Below are 21,591 nucleotides of genomic sequence, written 5' to 3' on the forward strand. Positions count from 1 at the left end.
TTTTCAAAACGTATTCCCCTGAAGCTGTCTATCACCCATGTGCATCAAAGCGAGAAATACATTGTTTCCCTGGAAATGTGCAATGAATTTCCACGGTAAATTAATCTCCTATTCAGTAATATGTATTGACACTTGGGTGTCAGTTGTCGTTTTCCTTTACAAGCAGGTTAAACGACGTCATTCGTTGCCGAGCCTTTCACCACCGTGCAACCTCGGCGTGCACTTTCCAAAGTCCCACGCCAATGCTCCTGTATCTTACTCACACGAAGGGAAAAATTGCAAGAATTACAGAAATGTTGCTAAATTGCCTGAGCCCCATCGAGCAACATCAGAGCGTTTCACTGACGTGGCAGAGCGTCATCAAATGGGCGTGGTCTTGTATTGTCAACATCCTGGTGACATAACCAATTTCTCCAAAATGGCGACGGTGGACCAGAGAGAAGGCGAGTGAGACTGTTAATTAGAAATACGAATACGAGTTATTACCCCTATTTATGTAGGAATTTAGCACTTCTTTCCACAAAAGATAATCCAATTGGCAGACGGTCTTGACTTTGGTGCTTCAAAAAAATCCGAAAAGGAAGTCGATAGTGTGCACTGCATTGGATTGGTAGCCATTTGGCTCTAGTCAGCTAGCTTCCCAAATCATTTGAATAGCATAAACAAGCTGTCCTCCTAGCTTGTTGTAACTGTATTTACCTTTCAGATAGCTTAATAGATTCCTACGGTCTCTTTCACGTTTTGGGTCTCAACAGCTGAGTGTTTAGTGCTGTTATTAAAACATAATCTAAATGTTTGTGCATCAGTTCATGAGTATTTTAGTTTGAGACCAGGTCACGTGAGGTTTAGTGTCATTCAGTGTGGCTATTCACCCTTATTCTTCTTATTCATTAAAATATTTAACTATATTTTGTCTTAAACTTTTTAATCCTTGTGTTATAGCAGGTGCAGATGACCCAGAGAGTGACGATGAGGTGTATGAGGTGGTGGACCTGACAGAGTATGCCCGCAGGCACCAGTGGTGGAGCAGGGTCTTCGGGAACAACTCGGGCCCCATCGCCGAGAAGTATTCAGTGGCCACCCAAATCATGATGGGAGGGGTGGGTGGATGGTAAGGCATGGGGACCAATTTGCTTCTGTGTGGTCACTTTTGTTTGAGAATAAATGTGCTGTCCAGTGTTTCCTTTGATAAATAAACAGTAAGCCAACCTGATAGACCAATTACAAAAATGTTTGAGGAATCATTTTTGGTAGAGAAGACTGTGTTAAGACAAAGATCTTATAACCAATTTCAAAGCAAAAGTGCCAGACTTGAGTGCATATGTGTAATGGTCACCCCTATCTTAATTTCAACACGTACAGGTGTGCTGGTTACCTCTTCCAGAGGGTCGGGAAGATAGCTGCTACCGCGGTCGGAGGAGGGTTCCTCCTTTTACAGGCAAGAGCTCCATAACACTGTGTTTATGTGCCCTTGATTATTACACTGTCTACTACACATCTACATTGTCTGAAAGTGCAGGCTTTGCCAGCCTTATTGACATCTTGAGATGCCAGCTGTATGGCCCGATGCTCAGCCGGTCTGCTCTCTGCTGCAGAAAAGCCAAGCATTGTGTGTAGGCTGGCTCTGGATGAACAAGGGCCATCTGGATTCTGGAAGCTTTTTGAGTCCTGCAATGCCATCAATGTATTATTTTTGTGTCAAAAGAAAACATTTTTTTTCAATAAATTCCCACGAGAGACGACCGTCGACTTGATTCACTGGCTGAACTCACTAAAATAGTTATTCATATGGTTGTGGGTATTGGGTAATCTTAAAAAAATCAAGAAAAAGACACTTGCTTTTCACATTGCCATGCATCTCTTTCCGTTTTTTAATATTATTTTATGAAGTTTTCATCAATGTCAAGTAAAAAATCTCCCCTGACAAAGTGTTCCTTTTTTTTGTTGCATAAAGCAGAATTTGTATTGCAGACATGTCTGCAAGGACTCACTAAAACACAGCTCACGCCTCACTAGGACACATAGTAAACCGCCAGACAGTGATGTAATAAAGCAGAGACAAACTCAGGTGATAAGACCAGACCCAGTAGCCCTGTAGACTGCAATGAAAGGTTACTGATTAGTGCGCAACATAGCATGCCGCCAGAGGGCAATTTTGAACAGAATATTTTCGAAAAGTGCACAGACCCACCTCTTTATAGCGCTCTGTCTCCTTATTGGATAAAAACGAGTGGGATACTCAAAATTGTATCTGGCAATTACTGCTGAATGACTGGAAGACCTGTGTTATGAACTGTGCATACTGTTTACGTGTTTGCTGTTTGAATAGTGATTTAACAAACTTATCACTTTATTTCTGCTTTAAATATTTCCAAATATCTTTCTATGATCTTGTTTCTCCCACAGATTGCCAATCACAGTGGCTACGTGCAGGTGGACTGGAAGAAGGTGGAGAAGGACGTGAACAAAGCAAAGAAGCACCTGAAGAAGAAGGCCAACAAAGCAGCTCCTGAAATAAGCACATTCATTGAGGAGGTAAAGGTACCGTTAACAAAGCTTGCTCTTTGTTTTATGCTTTTGCTCATTTTTAATCTGCTTCTATTGCTAAAAACGGAATCAAACATTTCTTAATTATATTGTTGTTTTCTTCCTACTAAGAAGAGGCACCCAACTGCTCACTCAATCTACTTATGGCATGTAATTAATTACAACCAAATGTCTTTTTCTCTGATGTCCTTTGGTTGTGTGGAGGTGTCTTTCTTTATATGCATATCAGTAGTGCCCTCTAGTGTTCTGTTAGCGGCACTGCACCCATTAGCTGTGACAGCACACTTTCTGCACTAAAGACTAAATTGGCTATATTCTCAGCTATAGTTCACTCCTTTTTAACCAGCCTTTTAAGCTACTGTCGACTCATACCCGTCTCTCTTCTCCACCCTCTGCAGGCCACAGACTTTATAAAAAGGAACATTGTCATGTCGAGCGGCTTCGTCGGTGGCTTCTTCCTCGGCCTGGCCTCCTAAAGCCAGGGGCAGTTTCTCCTCTAAACTGTCAATCACATTCGCTACATAGGTCACTGTCTAAGACAGAGGTAAAGACAGTCTTTACCTCTCCATTGTTTACCTCTCGGGGCCTCATGTGTTTGTCATTCGCTATGGGGTGTGCGCTGTCATGTAGAACATTTTTAAGCATGATCTGTTGTGACTATGGTATTAACATGTGTAACATTGTTCTACTAATTTCCCCACCGTCAAATCAATCATCGCTAATTATTTCCTATTTGGAGTACACATTGTAGTGCTTTGATTATACTGTGAAGTCTATTTATTCTGTGGAACCCACAGACTGCCGAAAATGTCAAGCTGCCACAAAAAACTAGCAGATTCCTCTTTTGCTTTTTAACACTGACCTGAGCCCAGATCATTCTATCCCCTCATGTGTCCGACTGTCCACTGACCTTACATTGTTAAGACAGTGGCATGTGTGGGGGCGCCATTGTAAATATAAAGCCAACCCCTGTTTGAAGCTGTAAATATACACAATAGTAAATCTTATATAGATCACATGGAAGGCGCTGGAGTGGAAAGTTAACGCCATCCTCCAGTCTAGTGCTCAAAGGTATTTTTTTAATGGAGCTGTGAATTTATGTACAATTTAAGCAGGGAAGCAAACACTATAAGAATGCATGACACTGGCTGGGGGGTGAAACTAAGTTACTCTCCCACTCCCAGAAGATTTGACATTCACATATCGCAACTGAATTTTCCATCTGTGAATATTCTCTACTTTGCATCGACAAGAGTATTAAACTGATTTTTTTTCCCCCCATAATCCTTTGCTCTGAAATGCCATTTTAAGGACAGGATGAGCACCTGCTGTCCCCAATTACGGGTCCAAACACCAGTCCTATCATTAAATAGCATAATGAAGCTGCGATTTTGACTCCAAACGCCCCCCCCCCCTGCTATTGTCATGTGTGCATTCAGCAGTGTACAATAGCACAAAGCATTCATTATTTAAATAGAGCACCCATGCATAGGAGTCCACTTCAGCTGATCACAATTTGATTTTTTTTTTTTTTTTGCCTTTTTATACGAGTGCAATACACGGTTATGTTTTCAAGTGTTACGTTTTTGTATTATTTTGAGAAGCCTGTTGTGTCTTTTGTATGCTCACGATCCCTCATTGTTTCGAGTTGATGTTATTTTGTTATCCAAGCTGTATGAATTCTGTTGGACGTCTCTTCAAATAAAGCTGCCTGATTTTTGTTTTGAATAATATGGAAAATGTGTCTTTAATTCATTAATGCAGAGCTAGAACTTTAGTTAATGATGCAGAAAGTAAAAATATGCAGGCTCATTTATCGCCACACTGTATTATCTCATCCTTTTATTTATTAGTAACTATAAATGACAAATCAATTTACATGAATATATACACTATAGTATTTACAAGAAGAGGTGGAACCTAACTTAACGTGTCGGGCAGAATATTGTGAAAAATAATAGTTCCGTTTCAAGTTATGGAAAGAGTCTTAAAAAAATTCACAACTGAATGAACAATTTTCATTAAAAAGCTGCATGTCCAGTCTTTTTTTGATGCATTTTGCAATGCATTGGACAAAACTATTGCAAAATGCAATAGTGCTTGTCCTGGTGGTTTAGAAAATTTAAAAATTGCTGGGTCCTTTAGATGGGCATTTTAAGGAGGGCGCACTCTGTCAGTAGCGTCAGGGTGGTGATCATGTACTTGCTGTTGGAGATCTGAAACAAAAGGGAACAAGCTATTAATATTATATGTCCCTTATACAGTGCTGATTGAAAGTATGTGAACCCCTTGAGCCGTTTGGAATTTTATTGAGTTCAACCCTTATTAATTCATCAATACCAGTATTTTTGAAATAAGATGTCTGTTTATCAATTCCAAATTTTTCTTTTCCAGAAATCAATTGTTAAAACAAATGATTTTCCAACTTTGCGCAAAAGTTTGTGAACCCTGAGCTGCATTGCTTAAATCGAGCAGGTAAACATAATCAGGTGGGCCAAATTGAGTGATGAAATGAACCAATGTAATGAGAGATCTTTAGGGAAGAAATTGGGCAGCACTTGATAAAACAGATCAAATCAGGTCAGTTTAGGCTCACCAAAGTGAACCCATACAGGTCAGACATGCCAAGAGAAAATAAAATATCAGAGGATCTCAGGAATAGAGTTGTGATGTTGCACATTTGTCTGGGGACAGCTATACATTAATTTAAAAAAAAGTTTGAGCTCCATCGGTCCACTGTGAGGCAAATCATCGAGCGCCACAATAAAAGTGATTTTTCAGGTAAAAGCCAACCCAAACATTACATCTGGAGAAGAAAATTCCGAAATGCTCAAGGGGTTCACACGCTTTCAAGCAGCACTGTATGTATGAAAAGATGAAAGCTTTCTTCTCAGTGTGAGCAGAATGTACCTTGATCCTGCCGCTGCACTTGGCCGAGCCCAGCGCTGTGGAGACCTGGTTCAGGCTGCCTGCTGACAGATCCAGCCTGAAGTGTCTGTAGAAGTGGGTCTTGAGCGACTGCATGAAGCCAGTCACCTCCTCGATATCAATGCTATCATCCCCCTCTTCTTCTTCTCCTTTATCCTCTGATCTCTTCCTCACGCTGTTCCAGAGCTCCCATGCGCTCTCTGGGTTCACGGTGTAGTTCACCTGCAATGGCGGCTCGACTGGGAGAGTCCAGATCATTTTCAGGTGCTGGATGGGGGACTGGGCGTGGCAGTTGGTCCACAGGGCCACCAGCCACTGCAGGCTGGTGTGGCTGATCTCCAGTGGGCCGAAGCAGCAGTCGAACGTCTGCTGGAACCAGGACTTGACCAGAGCCGTGAGCGCCTCTGCGCCGCTGCTGCCGAACAGGGGCATGCAGGTGAACTCCTTGGGGAGGGAGCGCAGGTAGTCAGGGTTGCCGTTGATGCAGGTCAGCAAGCCGCTCCACACCGACGTCGGCGGCTCGTCCTGCCCGGCGAACGGAGCCTTCGAATGGATCTGTGGTTGGGAAAATGGATAAAAAAAAACAGTCAGCAATTCTGGAGTATTGTCAAAATCACTATCACTTCTTGTCAATCTGAACAGTTCCACACAATCCGCAACCTCTCCGTACTGTGTGTGAGCTGCAAAAAAACTGGTGTTTATATACACAGCCCAAGCTCTGTAAACGGGCATGTTGCTAGCTATGGTGGGCCCCCTTGGTTTACATACCCTTTGTTTACATACCAGTTAACAGAGCCTCGGCTGTGCATTAACACTGGATTAGGACATAATCCTATCCACAGTTCTAATGCTCACCTGTATGAGGACCGTCTCCGCATCGTCGGCAGCCTCTGCCATCCCCTGCACCACAGAGAGGGAAACCCTGTAGTTGCTCTGCGCTCCCTCCACCTCAACCGCCAAACCCTGCTGCCTCCCGGCCGCGATGAACGCCGACAGCTGCCTGGCGTAGCTCTTCAGCTGGGTGTGCCAGAACTGGTGTAGGGGGGTGACGTATGCTAACTTCCATTCGGCTTTCACTAATAGGTTCAACTGCTCCGGATTCACCTTCTCCTGAGGGGGGAGAGAGAGAGAGAGAATGAGATTACCAGTCCACTTGTTTAAGAGGTGGAGTCAGCGATTCTGGAGAACGTTTGCTGTAAAAAACATTTGTCAAAATCAGTGAATATCTCCTCACGATCCGCCACCTGTTCTGGTGTAATACACCAGGCTCTGTAAAATGGTATGTAAAAAAAAAATTAGGTCATCCTTAGCTAGCAACATGGTCTATTAAAGAGCCTTGGCTATTAACAACACTGGATTTTTTTTTCAGCTCTGATTTGGACAAAAAGTGATTTTCACCACAAGCGTTCTCCAGAATCACTGACACCTTAGTGAAATACAATGGCCTGGATGGACTTACTGTGATGTTATGTGACTTTGGAGCCCTCCTGCTGGTGTTGAGCCTTCGTGCTGTCAGTGCCGGAGTGAAGCAGAGGCGGGAGGTAGCGCCCAAGCAGCTGCGGTAAGACTGATAGTAGCTCCGCCTTTTGCTCCTCCTTTGGACTCCTGCGCCGTTGACGGGAGTCTTTGTGACACTGAAAATCACACAGAGATCTTCACATCACCCTCCTCTTAAGATAATATAAAGTACTCCTTTTTATATAGTGGGTTTATTTAAAGTAAAGCAGCAGCGATAAATGGTGGAAATAACAAAAGGATCAGTTAAAGATGTAAAATATAATGCCATTAATAATGTCCTATGTCAACAGCAAATGAAAAAAGTTGACAAAAAAGTGAACAGTAAAAAAGTAAAGTTAACAGTAAAAAAGTAGTTTCAGTCAGGCTCTATTAATATATATTAAGATTAAATAAAATTCAATTACCCACTTGTTTGGGGGTTTATTTTTTCCAAGCAAAAGCAGTAGCTTCATATGTAATATAGAGAAACCAATGCCCTTATATAGTACACGAACTTCTTTCATGCTTAAAAATAACAGAACGTAGACGTTTGAAAGCAAACACGAGATGCGCTCCAGTCAGTAGGTCATACAGAACACATTCACTGCGCATCCCCTTCCATTTTTCTTGTTTTGAAGTTAGACGGATTGTGAGTAATACGAAAATGGTTAAATTGTCCTAAGTGTATGGCTCCCATGGGTATAGGATGTTTTGCCGATTTGAGACAAAGAAAACGGCGATTCGTAACATGTTTCCCGTGTCATTTTGCCAGGTTGTGCTATTTCATAAAAAGCAATGCAACTTTTAACTACTCTATTATTGAGTGTAATTTGGCTTGATTAACCACAAGCCGGATGGGAACAAGGGCACGTCGTGGGTTTGAGTGGCGCTAGGGGCCGTAAAAACACTGTTGACTAAATTATGCGGTCCTTATTTTCACGAGAGGCAGACAAATGGTAGAACACTGTATGTTTAGGGCGAAATGAGAGTTTTGTTGTTACCTGTTTTGATGCCGCTCCATGTCTAGCGTATCATCGGCCGCAGCAGAAAGAAACCGGAAGCTAATTTGAACATCGCGCTTTTCCCAGCAGTCTGCGCGCTTAGAATCAGCCAATCGCATAGATCCAAACAGGAAGTGGGAGATTTCAAAATAAAATATTATATTCACACTATGCACTAAACCCATCAAAGATGATAGTTAAATTATATTCAAAATGAATGTTGTTCCGAGGAACTTTCAGTTTGTGTTCATTTTTGAGTTATGGAAAGTGTTTTTACCACCCCAGCTGTTGTTCCTGGGTGAGTTGAGGCCTATACCCATGACAAAGGCATAAAGAAAAAGTATATAAAAATAGCATTCTTTGCACTGTTGGACGTTTGCTGTTACATGTAGCCTAATTTATTGGCACCTTTATTCTCTGCCCAATGATCTTGATGCCCCTGTATTGATTAATTATAAAATAGTTTACAGTGAGCAGTCTGCAGGTGCATCTAAAAAATAGAATGTCATGGAAAGTCAATTCAAAAAGTGAAACTTTCCTAGATTCATTACACAAAGTGAAATATGTAAGGCCTTTATTTTTTGGATGATTGATTGATCATGGAATAATAAATCCAGTATCTCAAAAATATTAGAATATTACATAAAACCAAACAAAAAAAGGATTTATAATACAGAAATGTCGACCTTCTGAAAGGTATGTTTATTCTAGATTAATTTAACTTCATGTGTAATGAATCTAGACTACATTTAAGTTTCACTTTTTTAATTAAATTAAAGAAAAAGGGAACTTTTCATTGATATAAAATTTTGTTTTAGATGCACCTGTATATGGCTATAAGTACAAAGTGAATTTATTTGACCCACATTTGCAACGTCATCTGCCATTGATAATCAATTGTACACAAAAAGCATGCAATATGAGCAGACTATCAAATACATTATTATAATTTATATAATTTCATCTCAATCTAATTATAATTAAGTTAATTATAAATAGTTCAGGTTAAATAAATAAAAAATAAGACAATGCGGTCTTGTATGTGGTACTTTAAAACATGCTAATGAAAATAAAGCAGTACACAGAAGACCATGGAATAGCCTCGTTTGAGAAGGAGCCGTCTTGCTAAGACCTGCGCAATTATGACGCTCGTCTTGCTGAGCGCACAGCATTTTTGCAGCATTTTTGCTGTGCACTCAGCAAGACACGCGTCATAATTGCGCGGGTCTGAGCCTTTATTATACTATCTATGGTCTGAGCAAGACGGCTCCTGCTCCTACTCATAGATAGTATAATAAAGCTCCTACTCAATATCCTCGTTTGAGTGGTAGCCGTCTTGCTCAGACCCGCGCAATACTTCCAAAAAAGGGAAGCTACACATTGTAGCCTACCTGCCTCCTTCTAAAATAAAGTTTCTAATGTGTGCTTTGTTGAAATGAAGTTCTTATTTTGTCCGTTTTAATTCACAGATATTAGTTGGTTAGTATATTGATACTTTCAAACGGTGAATATATTTTAAAAACGCGAATAAATGTTGCTTGTATGTAATTACGCCTAGCGACCATTGCCGTTGCAGTAACTACTTATGACCACAGGGGGAGCGCCAGGAGTCATGCTATGGATTTACTAATTGACTGACTCCATAATAAACCTGTAGGTGTAGTATCTCATTGTGGTCACCAGAGGGCGACACCGTCCATGCCTTCAATACTACACCGATTTAACGTCCCTTTTGCTTTTTTCCTTTAGCTGCAGTACCTCAGTGTGCCCACATGATGTCAGTATTGAGGCGTAATTGTAAAGAGATTTATGTCATGATCTTTTATATACAGGTGAAACTCGAAAAATTAGAATATCGTGCAAAAGTTAATTTATTTCAGTAATTCAACCTAAATGGTGAAACTCATATATTAGACTGTGGGACCTTGATTTCCAAATTAAACGCAACATTTAGTTTTGATCAGTGATGATTTGAGGTATCATGTCATCTGCTGCTGTTAGTCCACTGTGTTATCAAGTCCAAAGTCACCACAGCCATCTACCAGAAGATTTTAGAGCACTTCATGCTTCTGTCTGTTGACGAGCTTTATGGTGATGACAATTTCCATTTCAAGCTAGACTTGGCACCTGCCCACAGTACCATAAACCACTGGTAACTGGTTGACTGACCATGGTATTACTGTGCATGAATGGCCAGACAACTCTGCTGACCTGAACTCCATAGAGAAACTATGGACTATTGTCAAGAGGCAGATGATACACACCAGACCCAACAATACAGAGAAGCTGAAGGCCACTATCAAAGCAACCTGGGCTTCCATAACACCTCAGCAGTGCCACAGACTGATAGCATCCATGCCACGCCACATTGAGGCAGGAATTCATGCAAAAGGGGCCCAAACCAAGTACTTAGTACATATGCATGATTATACTTTCTAGAGGGCCGACATTTCTGTATTTAAAAACCTTTTTTTATTGATTTGATCTAATATTCTAATTTTTTGAGATTTTGAATTTGGGGTTTTTATAAACGGTAAGCCATAATAATCACAATTATAACAAATAAAGGCTTCACATATCTCACTTTGCATGTAATGAGTCTGTATAAGATATTATTTTCACCTTTAAAGTTGATTTATTGAAATAAATGAACTTTTGCACGATATTCTAATTTTTCGAGTTTCACCTGTACTATCTATGGTCTTGACACGTTCCGCTCACTGAAAATAGACAATAAATAGTTCTTCAACACCCGGCAAATATACGAAAAATAAAAGTATAAATATATTCATTTATTTTTCCCTCATATATTTTCATAAGGTTTAATTAAAGAGAAATTAAGAAGTGCTTTAATTTGATTTTATTACATTTGTCAAGATTTTCAGAGTAAAAGAACTTAGAATATGAAACAACCTTGAAATGTTTGCGGTTAGTAATATATTGTATATATAGATATCAAAGTCAAATGTTAAGGAAATGGAAAGGAGGCTTCACTTCTGGATCTAAAAAACAACTGCTGTCAATATGGAACGCTGTTTATATTTCACAGTGAGAGACTGGCAGAGATGACAAGTATTACCTAGCCCTCTCAGGAACTTTTAAATATTTCTGAAACAGTCTAATTTTTCCATCCAGAGGAATAGCTCAGCAGGATAAGCAGCTGAAGTGGTTTCTGAGGTGGAGGAATCAAACCCAGGCTCATCTCATCACACATTTACTAACTATTCCCCTTAATAATGTGAACACCAAAGACAACCTCTAAACAATACATTTCAGGCTTCAGGTGTAGCTCAGCAAAATAAGGTGCTACTCTAAGATAATTTAAGAACAGAGTATCAAATCCAATTACACTTTTTGTGGGTCAAATACCACTGTGCACAATTTCCAGGTTTTGTCTGTGAAGGAAGTTCTGTTAAGGTTGGAGGTCAACTCAGGTGGAAGAATATTTCAGGAGACTTGGATGAATTATGTAGCAATATTTATTACAGACTTGGCCAAGGAGAACCGGACTGCAACTCTCGTGACTTGCACTTCAATTCTGACAAACTCCTGCTTAGAGCTGTGTTTTAACCTTGCGCTATCTCTACCACCTCCCAGGCTCGGGCACCAAGCGTACCAATGTTTTGGGTCAGAGCTGAACACAGTGAACCATAACATTCTGGAGTCCAAGGAGATGAGACATCTATACAACTTACCTAAGTGTCTCCTAACAGGCTCCAAGGCTGACCTAGAGTCTGTGAGACAGACACACAAGATAGGCATATATGGCCTATTAATCTTTCCCATTAATATTACAACTAAAGACCCAAAATTCCCTCACATTGTCCATAGCAGTTTCAAATAGAGGTACAGATTCATATATCTGACTATGTGGAGGAACAGCTCAGTCAGATAAGACACTGACAATGGAATCTGGAACCAAGAGTTCTAGTCCCCAATGGAAGAGAAATAGAACATTGATTTCCTTTAGTGTCAATACTGGTTCTTCATGCTGCGGGGGGGTTCAGACAAAGGAGTGAACTGAGAACTAGCTCAGTCTTATAGCGGAAGCCCTCGAGATCCAGAGACTGCGTGTTCAAATCCGTATCTGGGCATTTTTAAAAAGTCCCACCGTCAAAGCACAGACATACGAGCGTCTGGAGAAAGGATTCAAGTGTCAACGGCCTCGGTGGCGCAGACGGTCCTTTCAGCACCATGCATGGAGCGATGCAACCTTGTGCTGACTGGTTCAAATCCCACTGGGTCCCACCTGGATAGTTCTCTCTCTCTCCACGGGAATGTTTAAGTGCAACACCCCAAATAAAAAGTTTATAAGAGCCTGTAAAACGTGTCAGAGTTTGTGGCCTGGTGGGTTAATAAGTGACACTTTCAAATGGAAGGTTGGATTCTCATAGGTTTTGTGTTCAAATCCCATTCTGGCAATGCAGAATTTTTCAACTGCAATATCCTAAGCACAGAGATAAAAGCATGCAGAGAAATGGTTCTAGTGTAGACAGAGAACTAGCTTAGTCTGATGGCGGAAGCCCTAGAAACCCAGAGGTGGTGTGGTCAAGTCCTTATCAGGACATTTTTAAAAAGTCCCACCACCAAAGCACAGAGATAAGGGCGCAGAAAGGGTTCCAGTACGAAAGGTATTCGGATCAGGTCCTTCTCTGGCAGCATCATAAGCCCTCCTGCCTCCACACTATTCATATTTTACTTTCTATTGCCATGTCAACATCTTGTTAATGATTGTATACCTTTGTGATTTTCTATAGGGGCAGAGAGTGTCATACTGTATGGAATGTGAAGCCTACTAAGGCAAATGTCTATTTTGTGATATTGGACTACAAATAAAACTGATTTGAGCTAAACAAATAAACCTTTATTTATAAAATTCTGCCATTACTTTTTTTTTTGCCATTTATATATATGATTGAAACTACATGCTAGTCATGTAATAGTGTGTGTGTGTGTGTGTGTGTGTGTGTGTGTGTGTGTGTGTGTGTGTGTGTGTGTGTGTGTGTGTGTGTGTGTGTGTGTGTGTGTGTGTGTGTGTGTGTGTGTGTGTGTGTGTGCTAATCCCACTCCGCCGTGGTCAGGTGATCCGGCGCTGAGCAGCTGTGCAGCCTCGGTATCGTTCACCATCAGACAACGGGAGTCACCGGCGCTGAGCACACACACAATTTCTCACCCGACTCAAACGTTAAACCGTACGGCGAAAACGTTGCATTTAGGAGCGTCGTGTCAGTGAACCGACATGGGGGAACGAGGAGCTTTGCTGCTGCTGGCCGTGGTGGCTTCGGCCCTGGCTGCCGAGGTAAGAAAATATGTTTTTTCGCTTTCTGCGAGAATGTGTAGTATTTTCCACCATATTGTCGCTATCAGCTGAATCAAGCTAACCAGCGCTAGCTACAACTAGACCGGAAGCTAAGCTGTTATCCTTTCAGAGCTAACCCTGGTTCTGTGTTTGGAAATGGGATGCAGGCGGGGAGGGGGGGTTATCAAATCTGTCAATTTGTATAATGTAAATTAGGTAATTTAACTAATCCTACACCTACTATCAATTTATGAGATTCAGAATTAGAATAAGGCTTACCCGCATGCATGTATTTTGTCTACCGTTTATTGCTGAAGGTTTTAACCGGAAGTCTTGTTAAAATCTAGCTAGCTTGATTATAATGGGACCACTTGGATGTTTCTAAACCGACCGCTCATTGTTTAATACATCACATAAACAAGGATACATTTTGTTAAATGTTTATATTTTCGTTATTTCTGTTTGTCATTAACATCCTCAGAAGTACGACAAACAGACACTCACGCTTATTCATATGTAACAGCCCTGTCCCGTTGCATCGCAATGCTTTTTTCTCAGGGCAAAGCCTCCCTTTAAATCCTGTGTTCACTGATTTATTGAGACTATGTGACAAATATAGAATATGCGACGTATTCTGATTGAAAGCAGTAAACATAATTGTTCCTGAATCCCTTTGTGTAAAAACGAGAAGCCGCTACCTACTGTGATTTGAAACGTTACTAACAAGTTGGGGTTGTCAACAAATGTCTTATTAACCTGCAAAAATACTGCGTACATGTCCGTGAATGCAGCTTAAAAAAAAGCGTATGCTATTTGCTGCTTACTAGCTTATTTTTTGTTAGTCGTTACTGTGAATAGATGAAACACGTATTGTCTCATTTTTCATATCCCGAGGGCTTGTATTACAAAGGTGGGCGTGTTTTGGGAAAGAAAATATGATAATAAAACGTCCTACTCCTTTATAATGTTGCCTAGACTTGACACCAGATAGCGGTTGAAGCAATTTACACATAGCCTTGAAGATGATAGTATCCTCGGGAAAACCAAACCGTATGAACGCTCCCCTTCACATATTTCAGTCAAAGCAGGAGAAGAGAATAGAGAAGTAAGATGGCGGCGGTGCACTGCAGCATTTATCCAGGGTCGGGAGACCGGGAAGCCAACAGGAGCTTTTGACTCGCATTGTTGCCTTTTCTAATGCGTAGCAGCGTGTGATGCTGTAACAGTCCCCTTTTATATGAGGTGTTCTGTAATAATAATGTATTTTACAATGGACCTAGTTTTACACAATCACTGCTCATCCATTTTTCATGGGTATTTGCCAAGAATAGCCTATCGCTTTGTGAATATAGCCTACACTGCAAAAATATATATATATATATTTTAACACCATTTACTTATGCTGCATTGTGTCACTGAAATGTGAGCAATTTCAATTATCTAGTTTAAAATATTTATATATAGACTATGTGTTCAATTGTCATATCATTGTCAGTGGTGTGTTCTCTTGATAATGTTGCTAGGTTATATCAAAAATATCACACACAGGCTACTGTGTAATGTCGAATCCTCAAAGCAAACAAAGTATGATTTAAAACAGGCAGTTTTTTCTTCCTATTTTTAGTTTTGTGATTGCCTTTTTATGTGGATTTCTTCTTTGGTGGACAATGGTTGCAGTGTGCATGGCTCCTGCTCTGAGACACATTCCTTGTAGCACCGGTAGCCACATTGTTTCAGATGGCACCTGGCTGTAGTTGTTTGTGGTTGAGGAGCTTGCTGCAGTTCAAGCTATATTCTGCTGCGTTTAGGCCTCTTGGTTTTGCAGTCTTTGCTGTTTCATGGCCGTTTTTTTCTTCCTCAAATGAATCAGGTGAAATGTGGCAGCTGACCTTCATTGTTTCCATCACGTAGCTTATAATCGCTGTCCTCGGAATGAATAGTTTGGACTGGACTTGGAAAATTAAGTGTTTCATCTTGTTAAAGCCCCTGTAAACCCAAATCCACAAAATCCTTTTAACTATGTCAATTGGGGAGTTAGTTGCATGTTAGTATCTGAAAAGAGTCAGGAATATTTATCAATCCAAATGAATCAAATTGACATTTAAACCTGCAGTGTGTAGAATTTTGGGTTTTATTTCCTAGCAGACTTTGTAGAAAATAATTATAATATCCATACGTAAATTTAATTTAGTGCATAATAGCTGAATTTTTTTTTGATTTATTTTGTTTCCCTTAGAAAGGGTCTCATATATGTCCATATTTCTCCATATTGGACCAAGGCCTTGGCTCCGCCATGTTGGAAGCGTCATAGTTGGAATGTCATCAGGTGCATTGTTTATAATTTAGAATCGTTCTTGTCCTTGAAGGCCACTGTAGCTTCTGTTATTATTCAAAAGGGGTGGGGTTACCCAGGGAGCGTTGCATTCTAGAACTTTCTAGAATTATCTAGAACTTTCTTGATGTCATATTACACACTGCACCTTTAAGTTTGATAAACTTTACTACAGAAATTCGCTTCTGATTCTCATGACAAAGTAAGTGTAGAAAAACAATGAATGTTACCATGGAGACTGTTTGATATGGCCACGCCCACACAGTCCTGTCAAACTCGTCTTAAACATTTTTTTAACTAAGTTTTATAATATCTATGAACATTTATTTTCAATCAGATTTTCGTAAAAGCTTTATTTAGAAACCAATTTTGATATCATACCATATATTGATTATTGTACTCTTAGAACAGGTTTTACAGAGGCTTTAACGCTTGTTTCTAACCCGTCACAACTGACACACACACACATACACACTTGAACAGTGCAAGCTCTAGGAAGCTGCCTTTCCTGCCGGGCCCACGGTGTGGAGCGTGGGAGTTGGATGCCAGCCTTTTGTGTGTTTGTAAATCCTTGGGAAATGGCTCTTGGATGATGGGGTGCGGGCAGCCTTGTTTGTGTGCATACTGCAGTTCTTTGAGCCCTGGGGCGGACCAGCCCTCTTCCCCTCTTATTAGTGAGTTTAATGCCATTATTCCTGTTGGCACCGCCAGTGTTTCTCTCTCTCTGGCACCTCCTCTGCTGCTCACGCTGCACTTTCAATTATTTGGAAGGAGAAATCCACCCGACACTAATACACCAATACATCCTCCGCTTGCTTTGCATTTCATTATTTCATGTAATTGCGTCCACTTTTTACTTGCCTCCTCTCTCGGCCCATACGTTATTGACATTTTGCAGAATGCATTTTTTTCACACAATGCAGAGAAAGAGTTGGAACTTTTGTGCTTAACCCAGCTGGGCTTCCATTACTTCTAGATAATAAAACAGCACATTCTTACACATATGTAACCTCTCTATCACAAGTCTCATGGCTATAGACAGTGTTAAGGTCTGTGAATAATTCAGTTTTCAATCTTGGGATTTTTCTTTCTTTTCTGATTGTTGATTGATGAAGTGACCTAGTTACAGATTAAGCATTTGTTCTGATTCTGAGAGACTGACAGCGCACTGTTTGCTGTTCTAGTTTTTTAATAATGGCTGCTTTGGACATACAGTATATGAGCAATTTGAACACATCAACTTTTCATTTTTCAGTTTCGTTTTTTTAAGTTTGTTGACATTTCTTTTCAACCAAATGATTCATCTTTGAAACCAACCAAAATCAACATTGACACTAATTAGTTGTTGCAGCCACAGCAATAAGAAATGTACCAGTCACAGCATAGTGACTGTGTGGTGATGTTAGTTTGTCATTGTCTCCCTCTGCCTGTCCTTCCCCAGCCCAGTTAACAGTGGATACATTGTCATAGGGCTGGATTGAATGTCCTCTATAATGAGACAGCAAAAGGAGTTTGTATCCCACTATCCTTGTTTTTTTTAAATCGCTCCTTAAAAAACCCTGTGCACATTTTCCATCTTGGATGAATCAACAACAACAGTGACACTGCAGCGCTCCCAATTAATGTCCCCCCACCCCCACCCAAACTGTCTGCCCTGGAGAAAAGAATTCCTGACCTTTTGATGCCGTTGTTTTTGTTGTTGTCATGGGTCTCTGTGCTACTGTCCACCTAATGAAACTCCAGACAGCCAAGTGAATGTATGAAGTAGTTAGTATGTATGTTAAGTAGTAGTATCTAAAAAAAAATCATATTCATTAAATATTAAGTGACATATTTCATGCTTTTTTATCTAGATGATTTCGGTTTACAGCTCACACAATCAAAATATTAGATTATTACATACACCCAATAAAAAAAAAGCATTTATTTATTATGATTTTTTTTTTTAAATGATTGCACCTGTATATTCAATAGTTTCCCTGTTCATTCCTCACTTCCTGGCTTGGTTTTCTGTCATTCTCACAGTCCTGAGTCTCTTTGTGTGTTCATTCAATGTGTTTTCCGACTGATACGTACTTACGTAGCACCCCCCCCCCTCTCACTCCCCTTTTTCAAAGCATGTTAGGAATCTGGCAGTGCTGATTTCAGTGGTAGCTGAAAGGCCTTGCTTTGTGCAGTGCAGCCATGTTCTCCGAATGAGATACTGTGTGGACCAAAGCCACTATAGCTTTGATTAGATCCAACAAGCCCCAGATAGCAGAGGATACAAGCTTCCCCTTGCTTGTGGACCAAAGAGAACATTGTGATCTCTCCAGTTTAGGTCTGGGTGGATGCAATGATGCAATCAAATCTTTTTTTTTTACCATGCTAAATAGCAGAAATTATGGGGATTGAACACGGGGTGAAAGGCTGGGAACTGAGTAGGGCTTAAAGATCCATGAGCTACTGTTCTGATAAATACCCTGGGTCCAATACCCATACTTCCATACTAGTAGTATCCCAGGAAAAGATTTAGGATGTCCCAAAACATGCATGTCAAATTTAGTAAGCCAAAAATACCCAGATGCCCTAATACATCCAATAGCATTGTGTAGTACACAAACCAGCATGATTTACTGTAGTAAAGTAAAAAGAAAAGGTATGTAATTTGGAACGCAGGGATAGTTTGAGACAGTTTGTGGAAAAGAGTCAAAAGCCCAATTCCTCTGTCATTAATAGTAAATCAGTGTTCGACAGGTACAGTGCTGCCAAGTTGTAAGGGTTATAATAATAACATAGTAACATTGGGTTATTTTGAGATGAGAGATGTAAGTATAGGTGCATTAAAGGTGGAGTCCGCGATTGTGGAGAATGCTATTTGTCAAAATCACCTTTTTTTTCCAAATCACAGTGAATACCTCCTCACAATCAGCTCATGTCCCCACCGTGTTTGTGCACGCTGAAAAAAAATCTGGTGTTAATACACAGCCTATAGTCTCGTCAACTGGCATGTAAACAAAGGGAATGTAAACAAAGGGGGCCCACCATAGCGATCAACATGCCCATTTACAGAAACTCAGAAACTAGGTAATTTTTTCAAGCGCAAACAGTACAGGAGGAGATATTCACTGATTTTGACAAAGTGATTTTGACCACAAGCGTTCTCCACATAATCGCTGACTCCACCTTTGGGCAAAATGTGAACTATACAACTTGAGTACACAATACCCACCTCTTCCTATTTATGGCTAAATCAAAGGTGTGTGTCACGAACTCCATTGTAAGTCGTAAGTCCTCTACTTGCCACCAGTCCTGTACATTTTACACAGCTCCCTGCTCCAACAGCCCATTCTAACCATCAGGTCGTCAGCTCCAGGTGTTCATAACGAGTTGACTGGTTATTGTTACATTCATATTGAAAATAAATGATTTAAATTTGACAATAAGGTACAATGAAAATGAAAAATAATAGCCTAAATAGAAGTTATATCAGTAGTAAGTGTATCAGATGTAGACCCTCTTTTGAGACAGCACTAAGCTTGATCGCCTGTCTGTCTTCAGGGAAAAGCCACATTCTCCGTGGACCACTCCTCGTATTTAGAGTGATGTACCGCAGCACTGCCATTCATCACCATAGGACCCCCCTTATTTCCATTGTGTAAATATCAGCAGCAGTGTGCCATCAAGACACACTCTTCATTTGGCAATCTGTGCTGAGTAAGCAGCTGTTGGTTCACAATCTGTATAATAAGCCCAGGAACAAGGCGCCCTGACCTGCGCTATTACTAACAGAGTACGCCCAGTTGTGTGTGTGTGTCCACCGATAATCTGACAGCGAATACAATTGAGTTTTAATAACGGGTTTGGTCAAACTGATGCTACATTATATCGGTGAGTAATGGACGAGTCAGAATATAAATATGCATATTTAATGTGTGGGAGGGAGCACAACCTGCCAATGTTCCAATCCCAACATATGGTGTCGCAGTCAATATATTTTCATGTTTTATCACATGTAGTATGTGTTTGTCATGACAGCATAGGTGTTGGCCTTATTTGTGCATCAGGCGATTCCAACATGCTGCTTGTGTGTTCCTCTGTTGAATCCAGCCCATAGGTTGTTAATTGAAGTCGTAAGCGAGAAGCAGGGCAAACGTTCCGACATTTATTTTGGTGTGTTGTGTCGCTGCCACTAAAGTGGCTCCACCAATTCAATCGGTTTAGAGGTGACTCTGTTAAATTCAGTGTGGCAAACATCTTGTCTGCTGCCCTATGGAGAGGCCTGGTAGTTTATCGTATATTCACAACATCCGAGATTCAATTTGCACACGTCTGCTGTCTGTTGTTTCTTCCAATTGACTGTCAAGGAAAAAAGGCTCATATAACGTGGACGTATCTGGACAGGATGTAAATCAAATTTTTATCTGTTCAAAAATCTCAAAATATGAAATGACATTTAGTGCTGCCCCACTGAGATTATATTGCCCCAAGTGTCATACATTTGATCTCCTGTCATGCTTATAGTTCTACAGCAATTTATTTTAAAGAGAAGAGTTCTATAAATTCATTTAACTCTTGGATTGATGAGTTATGAATTCGCTTAGTTTTCACTGGCGGGCCACACTGCCAACCCCCAGAGATGCACTTAGATACTGTTGATGTTCAGAAAGGCCGTGCGGATACGGGGTAAAAAGTAGCCAGCAAAACACAGAGTGAAGAGGATTTCCAATGATGGCCCTTGGATGTATTTGCAGACATACCCACGCAGACCTTTGTTTTTTCAAAATTTTACGTATATTCTTCGACTCACAGAAATGATCTCATCCCCTCGTCTCTCCACCCTCCGTCTTGGGTGTTGGGGGTTGCCATAGCGCCCGAGTCTTCCGATGGCTGGTACTTGGACTATAATTAGGCCTGCTGTGTGTGTTATTTCCAGTCCTCCTTCTCACCCACTCCTCCTTTTTCTCCTTTTTGAACCATTTTTCCACTAGAACAATTTCTCCATCTCGCTCTTCTTTTTTCTCTCTCTCCACGCTGTGTCATTCCAAACAGTATATGTTACTGATGTGCTTCATGCCCTCGGCTGGGAGATTCACAGTTCAGAGGGTTTATGAAAGCAGAACACATCGAACACACCATCAACTGTAGATGACAAGGCCCCTTCGGAGTCCAAGTGTGAAATTGAAACACTTGTTTTTAAATGTCGTGTGTGTGTGTGTGTGTGTGTGAGTGTGTGAGAGAGAGATATTCGGGATGGGGGGGTTGGGTTTTCAAATGGGAGACTGTGAAGAGAATGAGATATGCGCCTGAAAGTGGACGGGTATTCCGAAAACGCGCCCTGCTATTTGTGGATCTGTTTCCTGTTTGGTCTCCATGATAGAGGCGGACTTCCTCCGTTTGTATAGTCAATCGGAGTGATGAAGAACTGTGTGTGTGCGTGCATGCGAGGTAGGAAGTCATTGTTTGGAAAACCCCTAATGCTTGAATTAATAGTATTCTTTGTGGAAAGAAAGCCGCATGTCACTTAAATCTTCATTTAGAATTTGTAGAATAGAATTTTCCTTTCTCGCTAAGCTGATGTATCTTGATTATATCATTTAAGATAATTAATTTAGCATTGAGTCATTTTTCTTTCATAGATAAAATTAAGGTTGAAATTTGTAAGTCGGCTTATCCCAATCTGTAATTGTTAGAACTCTTCCGTTAGTGGTTATTTTCCATTTGGGAATAGTGAGCGTGCTCCCAGTTTACCTGTGGGCCCCTGTGTAGAGGAGGTGGGGCTCCAAACCACTGATGAGTATTCCAGATACACAAACCCATCAACACACCCCAGGGCCCTGATTCACAGTGGCTCCTTTAACTGCAACACTGATTGAAGGTTATACCTCAACTCACAAAATCAGCATTAAAATCATTTTTGACGCAGCTGCAAACACGGTCATCATTAGGCTTCTGGTTACAAGTATTATAATTCAGCCCTTTTCTAAATGAATTTCTCCAATGATGGA

General features: G+C 40.7%; 3 protein-coding genes across 5 annotated transcripts in view; 2 read left to right on the plus strand and 1 right to left on the minus strand.

Annotated features, from left to right (window-relative positions):
• The first annotated feature begins 89 nt into the window (after positions 1-89).
• On the plus strand, positions 90-4,253 carry LOC307270048 (FUN14 domain-containing protein 1). Of its 2 annotated transcripts, none has more exons than XM_080053182.1 (5): positions 90-443; positions 943-1,111; positions 1,363-1,438; positions 2,407-2,541; positions 2,946-4,253. In XM_080053182.1, the coding sequence occupies exons 1-5, from the start codon at positions 365-367 to the stop codon at positions 3,021-3,023; spliced, it is 537 nt and encodes a 178-aa protein (XP_079909308.1). In that variant the 5' UTR covers positions 90-364; the 3' UTR covers positions 3,024-4,253. The 2 variants fall into 2 exon arrangements, with proteins under 2 accessions (XP_079909308.1, XP_079909309.1); XM_080053183.1 differs by having other exon boundaries at positions 2,407-2,535.
• Positions 4,254-4,507: 254 nt separating this feature from the next.
• Positions 4,508-7,993, minus strand: cenpl (centromere protein L; the record flags this gene model as incomplete). Its single annotated transcript, XM_080052954.1, has 5 exons — positions 4,508-4,763; positions 5,458-6,030; positions 6,331-6,585; positions 6,935-7,109; positions 7,974-7,993. 5 exons carry the CDS (start codon positions 7,991-7,993, stop codon positions 4,689-4,691), a joined length of 1,098 nt encoding a protein of 365 aa, XP_079909080.1. The 3' UTR covers positions 4,508-4,688.
• A 5,125-nt stretch (positions 7,994-13,118) lies between these two features.
• appa (amyloid beta (A4) precursor protein a) overlaps positions 13,119-21,591 on the plus strand; it is a 38,487-nt gene continuing 30,014 nt past the window's right edge. For both annotated transcript variants that reach the window (XM_080053115.1, XM_080053116.1), the window contains exon 1: positions 13,119-13,272. In XM_080053115.1, coding sequence (XP_079909241.1) covers positions 13,213-13,272 — 60 coding nt within the window. In that variant the 5' untranslated portion in view covers positions 13,119-13,212. The remainder of the gene's footprint in view (positions 13,273-21,591) is intronic.

Source organism: Ammodytes marinus, assembly GCF_949987685.1.
Source record: "Ammodytes marinus genome assembly, chromosome: 24".
Taxonomy (NCBI): Eukaryota; Metazoa; Chordata; class Actinopteri; order Uranoscopiformes; family Ammodytidae; genus Ammodytes; species Ammodytes marinus.